The sequence below is a fragment of the Cygnus olor genome, chromosome 6, assembly GCF_009769625.2.
Source record: "Cygnus olor isolate bCygOlo1 chromosome 6, bCygOlo1.pri.v2, whole genome shotgun sequence".
Classification (NCBI taxonomy): Eukaryota; Metazoa; Chordata; class Aves; order Anseriformes; family Anatidae; genus Cygnus; species Cygnus olor.
The window spans coordinates 11,922,993-11,935,683 of record NC_049174.1 but is presented as its reverse complement, the minus strand read 5'-3'; the positions used below and the strand labels follow the sequence as shown (position 1 = coordinate 11,935,683).

The 12,691-nt window shown below is 48.9% G+C and overlaps 1 protein-coding gene across 5 annotated transcripts in view; it reads left to right on the top strand.

The window, feature by feature from the left end:
• Nucleotides 1-2,453: 2,453 nt before the first annotated feature.
• The window catches only part of FAM207A (family with sequence similarity 207 member A), a 55,416-nt gene continuing 45,178 nt past the window's right edge, over nucleotides 2,454-12,691 (top strand). For 2 of the 5 annotated variants that reach the window (XM_040561771.1, XM_040561766.1), the window contains exons 1-2: nucleotides 2,833-2,980; nucleotides 4,962-5,070. In XM_040561771.1, the coding sequence (XP_040417705.1) occupies nucleotides 2,867-2,980; nucleotides 4,962-5,070 (223 nt within the window). In that variant the 5' untranslated portion in view covers nucleotides 2,833-2,866. Of the gene's footprint in view, nucleotides 2,571-2,832; nucleotides 2,981-3,349; nucleotides 4,498-4,961; nucleotides 5,071-12,691 lie in introns of those variants that run through there. The other 3 variants (XM_040561770.1, XM_040561767.1, XM_040561768.1) reach the window with 3 other exon arrangements.

Genomic DNA, 12,691 nt, shown 5'->3' with positions numbered 1-12,691 from the left:
CAAGGGGAAGGTCCTGTTCAACAAACTTAATTTCCTTTTATGATAAGATCACCCATCTAATCGATCAAGGAAAGCCAGTTGATGTAATCTTTCTGGATTTCAGTAAAGCTTTTGATACAGTTTCTCATAAGATCCTACTGGACAAAATATCCAGCATACAGATAGATTAAAACATCATACTGATGGGTGAACAATTGGCTGATGGATAGGGCTCCAAGGGTTATTGTAAATAGGGTTACATCAGGCTGGCAGCCAGTCACCACTGGGGTCCCCCAAGGCTCCATTTTAGGGACAGTTCTTTTCAATGTTTTCATAAATGATTTGGATGTAGGACTAGGTGTTCTGAGCAAATTTGCTGATGACACTAAACTTGGAGGAGTTGTTGACTCTGTTGAGGGTGGAAAGGCCTTGCAGGGAGATCTGGACAGATTGGAGTGCTGGGCAATCACCAACCGTATGAAGTTTAACAAGAGCAAGTGCCGGGTCCTGCACCTGGGATGGGGCAACTCTGGCTATACGTACAGACTGGGTGATGAGACGCTGGAGAGCAGCCCCACAGAGAGGGATCTGGGGGTTGTGGTTGACAGCAAGTTGAATATGAGCCAGCAGTGTGCCCTGGCAGCCAGGAGGGCCAACCATATCCTGGGGTGCAGCAAGCATGGCATTGCTAGTTGGTCGAGGGAAGGGATTATCCCGCTCTACTCTGCGCTGATGTGGCCTCACCTCGAGTACTGTGTGCAGTTCTGGGCACCACAGTACAAAAAGGACATTAAACTGTTGGAGAGTGTCCAGAGGAGGGCTATGAAGATGGTGAAGGGCCTAGAGGGGAAGTCGTACGAGGAGTGGCTGAGGTCACTTGGTCTGTTCTGCCTGCAAAAGAGGAGGCTGAGGGGAGACCTCATCGTGGTCTACAGCTTCCTCATGAGGGGGAGCAGTGGGGCAGGCGCCGACCTGTTCTCTTTAGTGACCAGTGATAGGACCTGAGGGAACGGTGTCAAGCTGCAATAGGGGAGGTTCAGGATGGATATCAGGATGAGGTTCTTCACTGAGAGGGTTGTCATGCACTGGAACAGGCTCCACAGGGAAGTAGTCACTACACCAAGCCTGTTGGAGTTTAAGAAGCATTTGGACTGTGCTCTTAGTCATATGGTCTGAATTTTTGGGTAGACCTTTGTGGAGCCAGGAGTTGGACTTGATGATCCTTGTGGGTCCCTTCCAACTCGGGATATTCTATGATCTATTCTGTGATCTTATGCTGATGGGGAAAAGAGACACAAGCAGGACTGGGCCAGGGCTGGAGAAGGCAGCTCTACCACTGCAGTTTTCATCTGCTTGAAGTTTTAATCTCTCACACTTCCTGATTTGGGCACAACTTCCACTTTTTAAAGGTTGTCTTTTTATTTCTACATTTTATTTTTCCTTGCTGCTGCTGTTTAATCCTGCTGCAGGTAGGCATCCCTTAGAGGCCTGTATGTTTGATCACAGTCTGTCACCACAGGGTCACTGAATGCTCTCCAGACTGACTGTTTCAAGGTTTTAACCATTTCTTGTTATTTTCTTTCAACAACTGCCTTTATTTTTACTAGTTCTATTTGGAACTAGCATGGATAACTGCTTCTCCTCCTTCCTTGCAGGATGTCTCTTGAGCAGTTGTGGCCAGCCTGTGCTGGGGACTCGACCAAGAGTTGGCTGGCGGGTGGTCTCTGGTCAGTACTTGCCACAAGTTGCTGGTTCTGGTGATCAGAGGTGTCAGTGCTGTTGCTGTGCTCCTGAATAGTGCTCCCCAGCCTATGGCAGGGCAACTGAACTCTTCCTGTTGTTATTCTCTGCTCCCGATGAATGTTAATTCTTCCCTGGCATGTTTATGTGGGGGAATCCTTGGCTGTGAGCATGTGTCTACACTGGACTTGCCATTACCCCAAGCATCATCACCTTGCTGGGAACTTCCTCCTGCTCTGCCCACATCCTTTGTCCCCATGAAGAGGTCGCCAGCTCCTCCCTGCTGCATCCCACTGGCTTGGTGCATCATTTGCTACGCACACAGACCTCATGTACCCGCCACCACAAACTGATCAGACCCCGTGGCATGGCATCAATCCTTGCCTGCCACTGTGGTGGGAGACGGATGCCTTGATGCTAGTCTTGGCTTTCCCTGGCTCACAGTCTCCTCCTCATTCTGCTGCAGAGCAAAACCTTGTAGACATTGCTTTGGAAAGTGTAGGTGATAAGTAGCAACTGCTGTTGTACTCCAAGCTGCCTCTCAGCAAGTCCTTGCTCCTCTGTCTGCCTGCCAGGGCTGAGCAAGGATCTCGCAGAAGGAAACAGGAACCTCTCCTTTGCCAGTGGGAGAGGTTTCTCATTGAGAAACCCATCACTGATGAGCACAGTATTTGTCATGGTGTTTTGTGCGATTTCGAAAAAGCAGATTAAAAAAAAAAAAGGGGGGGGGAACAAACAAACAAAACCTGATGCCCTGCAGAAGCAGAGCATGTGCCCACCCATCCTGGGGTGCCAGACATGGGGGGGCACCACAGGGCCTGGGGATTTTTGGGGCAGGAGAGACCATTCAGGTGACGCCTGTGACCACACGCCTGCGTATGTGTCGGGGTGTGCTGCCAGGCGGTGCCCCTGGGGCAGCCAGAGGCGCTGGCCCCGCTCTTGGGCAGTAAGTCCATCGTGCCTTCAGCCGCTCCGGCACGTCGGAGAGGACAGCGCCGCCTGTGCCGAGAGACCTCGGCCCTTCCCCTGCGGTACAGAGCCGGGCTCCACGTTTAACCTCGGCGCGGCGGGCGGCGGCCCCGGGGGAGCGCTGTCGGCGCGGCACGGCGCGGCCACCGCCCCCTTCCGGCCCGCGCCGCGCTCGGCCATGGTGGGGAAAGCCCGGCGCCAGCGGCTGCACCGCACCGCGCCCCGCCTGGCACACCCGGCGGGCCCCGGCCCCGGCCCCGGCCCCGGCGGCTGGAGCGCGCCCGCCGGGAAGGTAGCGGGGGCGCGGAGCGGGGCGGAGGGGAGGGGAGCGGAACGGGGGCAGCAGCGGCAGCAGCAGCAGCAGCAGCAGCAGCCGCACCCCATGCGGCGCTCTGTGCGCGTGCGCGACTGCGGCCAGTTCAATAAACCATGGGAGAGGGGGGTGTATCGCCTCCTGAGGGGGGTGGCTGTGCTGGTGTCTAGGCATAGCCTGTGGAAGGAACCTGAGTAAAGAGATAGTTTGCTGCTGGTGGTCACGGGCCTGGCTTTTAAAAGCTTCTCCAGACGGGTGTAGCTAAGTCCTTCTTCTGTCGTGGAGGTGATTCCTCTTATCCGAGCTGTGAACGCAAAGGATTGACGTTTGGTATCTGTTGGTGGTGCTGCTTCGTCTCTGCGCAGATCTCTGAAGTTTCTGGGGAGCTGTGAAATCTCATTTAGTGGCTGTTGCCATGCTACCTTTGGAGGTTGTCCCCACGGCGGTGTGATGTCTTGCTGGGGTTGGCATATCTCCCCTGCTTCTTTATGCAAGGGGCAGGCTCTGGGAGGCACTATTCTGCAGCTCCAGGTGTGGCTTAGCAGAGATGTCAAAGGAAGCGGTCCTTGACGTGGTGAACTGCTGTGATACAGGCCTAGTGCCCACTGGCAGGATGTCAGAACAGCTGAAGACTGAGTAAAATTTCCTAAATGTGGGCCTCCATTTCATTCTTAGAAAAGCTGCGTGATGCCCTTGAAGCTGCTGTAGCACTGTCCTTTGCTGGGTGCCTGCCCGTGTTGTCACTAGCATGGGTGAGCTGATGTGGGTAGTGGCTTACCAAAACAGGCAGGGAGATGAGACGAGAGGCGCTGGCATGTGTGCCATGAGGGTCCCAGCATGCTGCTCTGGTGGTTGTTACAGCCACTCCAAAATATTCTTAGTTGGCATGCAGTGTCTGTGCACCTGCAGCACCAGGCTGTGTGGAAAGGAGAGGCTGCCAAGGGAGGTGGCAGTGACAAACATCTGCTAGGCTTTATGCTACTGCTTGAGGGTGGGAGTACCTGTGTGCCTGCACTGCCTTGTAGCAGGTAACTTGGGTGCAGTGGCGGGCGTTGTTACCAGTGAGTGTCAGGACCGGAGGAGTAAGAGACCGCCTGGCTCATTTTGCAGCGTCTCTGTTGATTTCTGGTTGCGGCAGGTGGAGAGGAGCTGTCATTTTATGCATAAGCATTTAGGAGACTTACATCATGTCAAGTTTCAGCAGCTGTATTATTAATATGCTGTTCAGGTTAAAGCTGGATACCTTCCACCCTTGCAGTAAGAATGCAGGAACAGCAGTAAATGATTTTTATGCATCTACAGCTTTCCTTTGGGGAGGGAGGAATAGGTTGCACCATGTCTATATGTTTTTATACCTCCATAAAATTGTGTGCCTGTACTGAGAGATGCTCCTGGTTAAAATAGTACGTTCTTCTAAGCAAACCAGAGAGGCTAATGCAAAGCTTAGGGCTTATGGAAGTACTTTATGCTTAAAGGAACTTGATACTGAAGATCTGGTAAGTTGCTAATAGTCACTGAACCTGCTTAATGTCCACAGACATAGGCAACAACTGGGCAAATCCTTTTTGTATCATTCTCTATTTACATACGTGTTATAAATCTGGCTTTTCCTAGGGGTGCAGTTCATAATTCTCCTAGGAGTAACACCTGCATTCAAATAAGTGAGGTGAGATGGGATTGAGGTAGAAATCTGTTAGGAAGCCAATGAGAGCCAGGTTCCAAAACATGAAAATGGGAGTGCTTGACTTTGTGAGACTTCCTCCTGGGTGGCAGAGCCCTGGGGTACCAGGCCAGCAAGGTGACTCAGTATATGCTCAGGAGAGGCACCTGCACATTAGTGCTGGAGTATATGACATGCTCCTGGTGGGATGGTACTGGGTTTAATTAATTAATTTATTTTTTTAAATGTTGTTTGGTGGTGTTGGTACTGACTCCTGTTTAATATTTCCTTTTGGATAAGGACTGGGACTTCTCTTCATCTGACATCTTTTCTGGGCTGAATATTGACCCCGATACACTGGTGAAGAAACTTGACTTGGACTCCAGAAGCATCATTTCATCTAGAACAGGTGAGAAGCAGCATGTTGGTCTGCAGGTACCCACAGGGCTTGATTAGCCGAAGAAAGAGGCTGTGCAAGTCCAGCTGGGTGGGTAGACTGGTACTGTGGTTATTTGGCCAGGATTAAGTCTGTGGTAATGGGGTACCCTCCATGCTGTGCGCTTGGCTTGGACCATCTGGTACCTGAGCAGAATAACCAGGGATGGCTCAGAAAGCCATCCGGTTTTGGTCCTGCCTTTGTACTTCTGTTTGGTGGCCATCAGGGTGGAAAACGTATATTTTTGTTCTGTATTAACATGGGGCTGAGGTGCTGTATTTCGAATGCCATGTTTAGGTTGTGAGCAAACACCCATTTGGCTCACTTGGGACTGCATTTGCAGCATTTGGCCTGGCAGTAGCTTGATGAATATTGGCCCAGCTTCCTGTGTTCCCTTAGGGACTTTTAAAGGTGGCTTCAGCTTGGGGCTGGAGGAGGCAGAAAGGCACATGCACCGTCTGTCCTTAATGTTCCCTGAGTGGGGAGCTAGCTTCAGCCTAAGTGGCTGCTGCTGGGATGGACTGTGCAGCTGGAGCCCCCATGTGTGGGCTGTCCTCACACAGCCAAAGGCTCTTGGCCCCCAGGGTCTGAGGGGACAGCAGTGTCCAGGCTGTCATCTGATCTCCAGGCTTCCTCTACCCCAGCAGGTACAATTCAGGCCCCCATATTTTGTCAGCAAATCTCAGGGGCTTTCTTTGTCCTGACCAGGCTAATCTTGCTTGTTGTTCCTCAGCAGTGCTTTAACCATGGCAACCTGAGAGCAGCCAGTTCTCTTCTCCTGTCCTGTGCTGTTGCTAGGTCCCCTGCTCAAGGATTTTTGGGCAGGAGAGTCCAGCTCAGCAGGGAGTGTCTTGAGTGGGAGAGGTAACAAGGAGGAGATGACAGAGGCTTTTGTTTCCTGTTCCACGGTGAGAAAATGCTCCCTCTAGCTGCTTAGTGGCAGGCAGAGCTTTGTATATCTGAAACTTTTTCCCTCCCTAAATGAAAACTGATAGCACAAGCGATCTGACCTGGTGCAGAAATCTTGAAAAGGTATGTGACTCCCAAATACCTCATTTACAAACTAAATCAATTTTCTGTCTCCATGCAGATTAATACTGCTGCAGTGAGTTTGTTTGCATGTACCACATAGTCGGCGCTCTAAACAAACTCAGCAATTACCCGAGGGCTGTGGTTACCCAAGTGATGGTGAGCTGTGGCAGCCATAGCCTGTCAGTCACGTTTTGGTCACAGAATGAGGGAATGGGAAGATTGTGTGAGGATGCTTGCTCTCTGCACAGAAACCCTTATGAAGTATATTGCTCTCAAAACTGTGAGGTTATTGTTCATAAGTCTCTTGGGAAAAGGACATGTGCATGTGAACATGGCCATCTTTTTAATTAAATTAGACAACGTTGTTGAAGGTTGACAGCCTGCAATCCCAGTCTTTCATTGCCAGCTGCAGCTGCACTCATCTGGTTTATAAATAGATCTGTGCTGCTGGTCCCTGTGCAGTGCTGATGATGCAGATGTGCAATGCCTGGCAATGTTTAACCCTCTCCCGAGGCTGCACGCTGGCTTCCTGCAGATAGCGATGCTGACCCAATCCTTTGTGCTCCATCATGCTTTCCGAACAATCAGCTAAAAATAGTTGTTTGCCTGAACACTCAAAACTGTAATTCAGTGAGGCAAAAAGTGATTTATTTTTTTCAACCTTTCCAAGCTGCTGTGTGCTTTTTTTCTTGTATCTTATCGTCTGGAGGCATACGGAGGCTTTTCCATTATGGAAATCAATACATTTTTTTTATGTTAATGCAGTGAACTGTGATTTGGCTGTTCATACAGTGACAGACATCCTAGGCTTAGAAAAGAGATTCTACGCAGATGTGTTGTGTCTCCTGGGGTCTCTGGTCAGCTGTGAGCCTGTTCAGCAGAAAATTCAACTTGAGCTTCTCCTGTCTTCCTCTTAGCTTGCTGCACAGGGCAGGAGGGTAGGATTCTCCCACGCACTGTTATTTTAAGATTTAATAGCAAGACAAAGAAGTGTTGCTCTCCCACTCGCTTTTCAAGCTCTGAGAAGGTCAAGTTGGCAGACTGTAGGTACTCTCTTTATCTTCTGTGCTTTTCAGAGCTGAAGATTTTTTTTCCTCTGCCAAAGATGCTAATGTGGCAGTTGAGAAGTCTCGTATATTTGTCCTTGCATGTGTGTGTGCATGCCTCTGGAAGCTTAACACTACTCAACATTGCTGGTATCTGTGTTTTGTTACAATCTGGCCTTGTACTGTGGGACATTTTTAGGGACAGCCAGGAAGACTTCAGTGTGGGCTTAAAGAGGCCTGCAAGGCTTGAATGCAGCAAGGGAGTCATTACAGTTGACAGAAAACCAGCCCTTTAATTCGCCCAAGAGAAGCTGTGCTTCCACGGCACTTCAACTTTATTAAAGGTGTCTGCATAAGATGTTTCCTGGTAATGCATTCAACCTTCCTACTTCTGTCCTGCCCCTGTTCCTTTCTCCACTTGGACTTCTACATTTTGTCTCTGGGCTTGAAGTATGGGACCCAGCTGTTGTCTTGGCAGAGCCTGAGTAGAAAGGCTCTGTGTGCTGGAATGTTCTCTTGTGCTTCTGAAGGTGCAAGACGGGGAGCGGCCAGAAGGATGTGTGGGGTTGAGATCTTGCTTGTTGCTGAAAAAGTAAGGAAGAAGAGATGGTGATGCTGGCTTGCAACCTGTCAGTGCACACCTTCGCTTCTTTAAGAGAAGGTGGTGGCTGGCTGAATCAGCAGAAGAGACCTGGAAAGCCTGGTCTCCTCAGACAGCTTAAAGCGTGGGTATACGGGGAAGAGGCTGCTAGGCCTGCTTCTGTGGGGCTGCTTGGGAGGCTTGGAGAGTTGTGGAGCTCCCTTTCTTGTCTGTTTGTCCTTCTCTACCTCAAATGAGCAGGTTACTATGGTGGGTACCATCAGGTCCGCAATCTTTGGCTGGATACTTTACTCAGGTTCCTTGACCTCTGTCTTAACCTTTCATATACAGGATGTGTTTCATGGTTCCCCTCTTTCACTCTGTCCATCCTTTGCCCATTTGACATGCTTGTGTGATTCCTTCCTCTTTCCCTTATGACATGGGCAGTCGGCTTGCACAGGAGGCAGAGATAACATTTTGAATTCACTGAATCATCTGGCATATTTGTAAAATCAGGTGGTAGTGGCAAAAAAAAAAATCTCTTGTGTACTGAATTTCTACACTGTATTTCCTCTTGTTTTGGGAGGATAAACTGGTGTTCTTTCTCGTTGGCTGAAGGTCCTGTTTTTATGAGGATTTCTGTTGCCTCTGGTGGAGGCCAGGCTCCCTCTCAGAATGTCTGTTATTCTTGTGGCAATCATCACGTTGCTTTCCTTAGACACAAGGCTGATTCAGAATGCCTGTTGTGTTTGCTGAAAGGTATTGGTTTAATTTGTTTGGAAATCAGTAGTTCATGCAGCATGAGAAGGAGAAGGTGGAATTGTAATAAAAAAACGTCACCAAAGTGGCATTCATTTGAGGTGACTCTTGCATCTGTGATGGTAGAAAGCCAGTGGTCTAAAGCAGAAAGTATTTTAATAGAAGGAGCTCTAACCCATGCCCTGATGTGAAGCAGACCTACTGCAACTACTTTTCCTGCTCCACTCCTTGTCTTCATTCATTGGCTCATCTTAACACTGGATTCCACATGCTTGTCGGTGACAAAAGCCAGCAACATTACTGTGAACACTGGGAGTTAAGTCCATGAGTTACTTGCTTGCTGAATGATTCCTTCCTATCAGTGTAGTTTACTTAGCCACTGACGTAATGCAAATTAAATGCTTTGCCATAATCTAATCCATGCAAGGACCTCTGTTACTAGTACGAGTGAATAAATCTCATCTGGGTAAGCCTCTGTAGCGTGGGAATTCGATGTTTCCAACTAACTCAGAAATAATGGCCTGTCATGTGGAGTGGGAGTTGCTTCTTAATGGTAGGATCACAGAACCATAGGATAACCCGAGTGGGAAGGGACCCACAAGGATCTTTGAGTCCAACTCCTGGCTCCACACAGGACCACCCAAAAATCAGACAATCTGTCTGAGAGTGTTGTTCAAACATTTCTGGAACTCCGGCAGGTCAGTGCCTTGACCACTGCCCTGGGGAGCCTGTTCTAGCACCCAACCACCTTCTCAGAGAAGAACCTTTCCCTAACACCCAGCTTGACCCTCCCCTGTCCCAGCTCCGTGCCATTCCCTCGGGTCCTGTCGCTGTCCCCAGAGAGCAGAGCTCAGCGCCTGCCCCTCCGCTCCCCTTGTGAGGGAGCTGCAGGCTGCCATGAGGCCTCCCCTTAGCCTGCTCTGGGCTGAACAAACCAGGGGACCTCAGCTGCTCCTTGTATGTCTTGTCCTCTAGACCCTTCCCCATCTTTGTTGCCCTCTGTTGGGTGCTCTCTAATACTTTTATGTTGTTCTTATATTGTGCCACCCAAAACATTTTCTTACATTTATTATTTTGATCAGTTGCTTTAGCTTTTCCTCAGCATTTACTCCTTGAAGCCGGGGTCTCTTCAACTCTGACTCTGGCAGACTACATGCCTGGGAATGTCTTTTTTTTTTTTTTTTTTTTTTCTTGAATGGATAATGAACCAGTTCTGGAATGATCTGAACAACTGGACTGGCAGCTTTCTGCTTTATATTCAGCTTCTCCAGAACAGAATTGTGACAAGATGTGTTATTGGGAATGTAACAGTACTGTGGCAGCAAGTACTGTCAGCTTAGAATTGCTTGCAAAACCTTAGTTTGTCACCTTGATTTCTGAGGTTGTGGCAAGAGTAGCTTTTCCTGCAGATTGCGCTAGCTTCTTCTGTGCCACTAGTGAGACAGGGAAATGTGAAATACAAATTGAAACTGTTTGTTATGTCTCATCCTGCACCAGTTAAGGATCCTTAAGGAGATAGTAAGGGAGCATGGCAGGAGTTACTAAGGTGGGGGACACAGACTGACATTAGACTGAACAAAGGTTGTGCTGTTGTTGAAGCCAGGATCTGCACAACATGATGCTCTAGGTACATTTCAGGCATGTTTGCTGCCTAGTATCTCTGCCATACTCATCGTATCTTGAGAGGTTTGGTCCTCTGCTGACCAGTGCACTTCCGCAGTATAGGTTCCTGCATCAGTGGATCAGAGGAGTGAGATGACTGAGCACCTGACAAAGAAGGAAGTCCCTTTCCCCCTGAAGAAATGTGACAATAGGAGAGAATAAAATTGGGCCAAGCAAGACTTGGATGTCTTGGAGTTGCTGAAATCTTCAGACTGGGTCATAGCCTTACTTTTCCCCTTTCATGGAGAATCTGTGAATTCCTTTTCTTAGCGAGCCTGCCTCTGCAAAGTTACTGACTATCCCCCTCTGTTTGCACCTCAACTTCTGCTCTGGCATTCCAGATTTGCTGTGTATATCAGATAACTGCTTCCTTCTACATGGGCTCTGCAGCTACTTGTCCAATTCTGTTCTCCTTTTGTAGCCTCAAGCAAGAAGTAGAAAAGCGTTGGGTTGGCTGGTTGTTTGTGGCCTTTAAATGTTGCAGTTCTTTCTCTTCTGTCCTCACCTCTGATCATGTTTCTGCATGCAATGTTTCTGCATGAATCAGAGTTGTGCTGTTAGTAGGAGCAGGTCTGTTCTGTTGGTAAGGTGTTTGCTGTGTTACCCTGCAGAGCATGGTGTGAGTTTGCCCTTCCTGCTGTGTCTAACGCTAGCGCTGTGTGCCTTCTTTAGGCAGATTTTTGGAGATGTGATAATGATGTCAGAACAGGCCAGAGATGTTGGCAGTATTACCACTGCAGACCTTTTGGGCTTCTTCACCTTCTGTACAGTGTGCTGCCTGCCATGTCATGTAGCCTCCTGGAAGCAGCTCTGCCTTCCTGTGTATTGTACAGTGCTGGCCTTTTGCAGCTGGGTTTCCAGGTTGTTTCTTTCCTGGCATGTTGGAGTATTTAGGAATTGAACGACTAAAAGCATCTTAATCCTGTTCTGTTTTCATGATTGCATCCTTTGTGGACATCAGTTTTAAGCCTTTGCTGCTTTTTCTTAATGCAAGCTTTGGGTGTTTGTCACAGAAAGCTGCTGGATTTATTTATTTATTTATTTATGGGTGTTCCTTTGGCGACCCAGGAATTGGACTCAGTGATCTGTGTGGATCCTTTCCAATCCAGATATTCTATGATCTCGTGATTCTGCTGCTGTCAGCTTTCCTCAGCTTTTAATTCTGTACCAGTAGCTGTCATGTCTGTCTTCTGTTTGTTTTGTGGGGAGCTACCTTCCTAAATTGTTCCCCACTGTAGCACTTTGCAGACGGGAAGAGGTGAAAGTGGTTTGCTCTGCAAATTGACGATGACAGCAAGTGGCCCATGAGAAGTTCATGTAGCGTCTCTAACGTGTGTGTAAAATGTGATGTGCTGTGATAGTCCAAAATGACAGGATGTTCCTGCTCCATCTGTCTTTGTTATTAACTGCCCAGGTTTTAGTCTGTGTGTTATCTGGGGGTGTTGAGATGCTCTCCCTTACGCTGACATCAGAGGTAGCTTATTCACGATGCTTTTGGTTGTGTTGCACTGAAATGATTTTTAATATCTTTGAAAATCTCTACTTGTCATGTGGACACTGCCCTATGAGAAACTGCTATTTGAGTAGCATTTGAGCTGGGATTTCTTGTTTTTATGGTTGGGGACTGGATATCAAGATGAAACTGGGTACCCAGAGTGTAGCTGGTTCCAGTTAAAGGAACTCTTGGAGTTTGAATAAAGCTCCACCACAGTCACTTGAAGCTGTACTGCCAGAACTTGTGCAGAACCCATACAAATAAAACGTGGCTTTGTTGTGGGTTTTGTTGTGGGCTTAAAGTGAGACCCCACCTAGAGTACTGCATTTTGACTCTGAGGCTCCCAGCACAAAAAGAATATGGACCTATTAGAACGAGTCCAGAGGAGAGCTGTGAAGATGATCAAAGGTCCAGAGCACCTCTCCTATGAGGACAGGCAGAGGGAGCTGGGGTTGCTCAGCTTGGAGAAGAGAAGGCTCTGGGGCGACCTCACTGTGGCCTTCCAGTACCAAAAGGGGGCTGCTGGAAAGCAGGAGGGGGACTTTTTGTCACGGTGTGTAGTGATAGGACAAGGTAAAGGTAATGGCTTTAAACTAAAAAAAGGGTAGATTTACATTAGATATTAGGAAGAAATTCTTTGCTTTGAGGGTGGTGAGGCCCTGGCCCAGGCTGCCCAGAGAAGCTGTGGATGCCCCATCCCTGGCAGTGCCCAAGGCCAGGTTGGATGGGGCTTTGGGCAACCTGGTCTGGTGGGTGGTGTCTCTGTCCATGGCAGGGGGGCTGGAATTAGGTGATCTTTAAGGTCCCTTCCAGTCCAAACCATGCTATGATTCTATGATTGTACCTACCCTTTCAGCAGAGCAGGGGGGTTGGCTTGTGGGAGGGGATGCCACTCACTCCCATGGAATTGTGAAGGCTGCATTATGCAATGCTTCCCAGCAGCACAGGCAGCCCCTGCGTGGGGGGAGAAGCTGCCAGCTGTTGCCCTAGATGTGAGTGGCTGTTGCTGCTGCTGCTGTT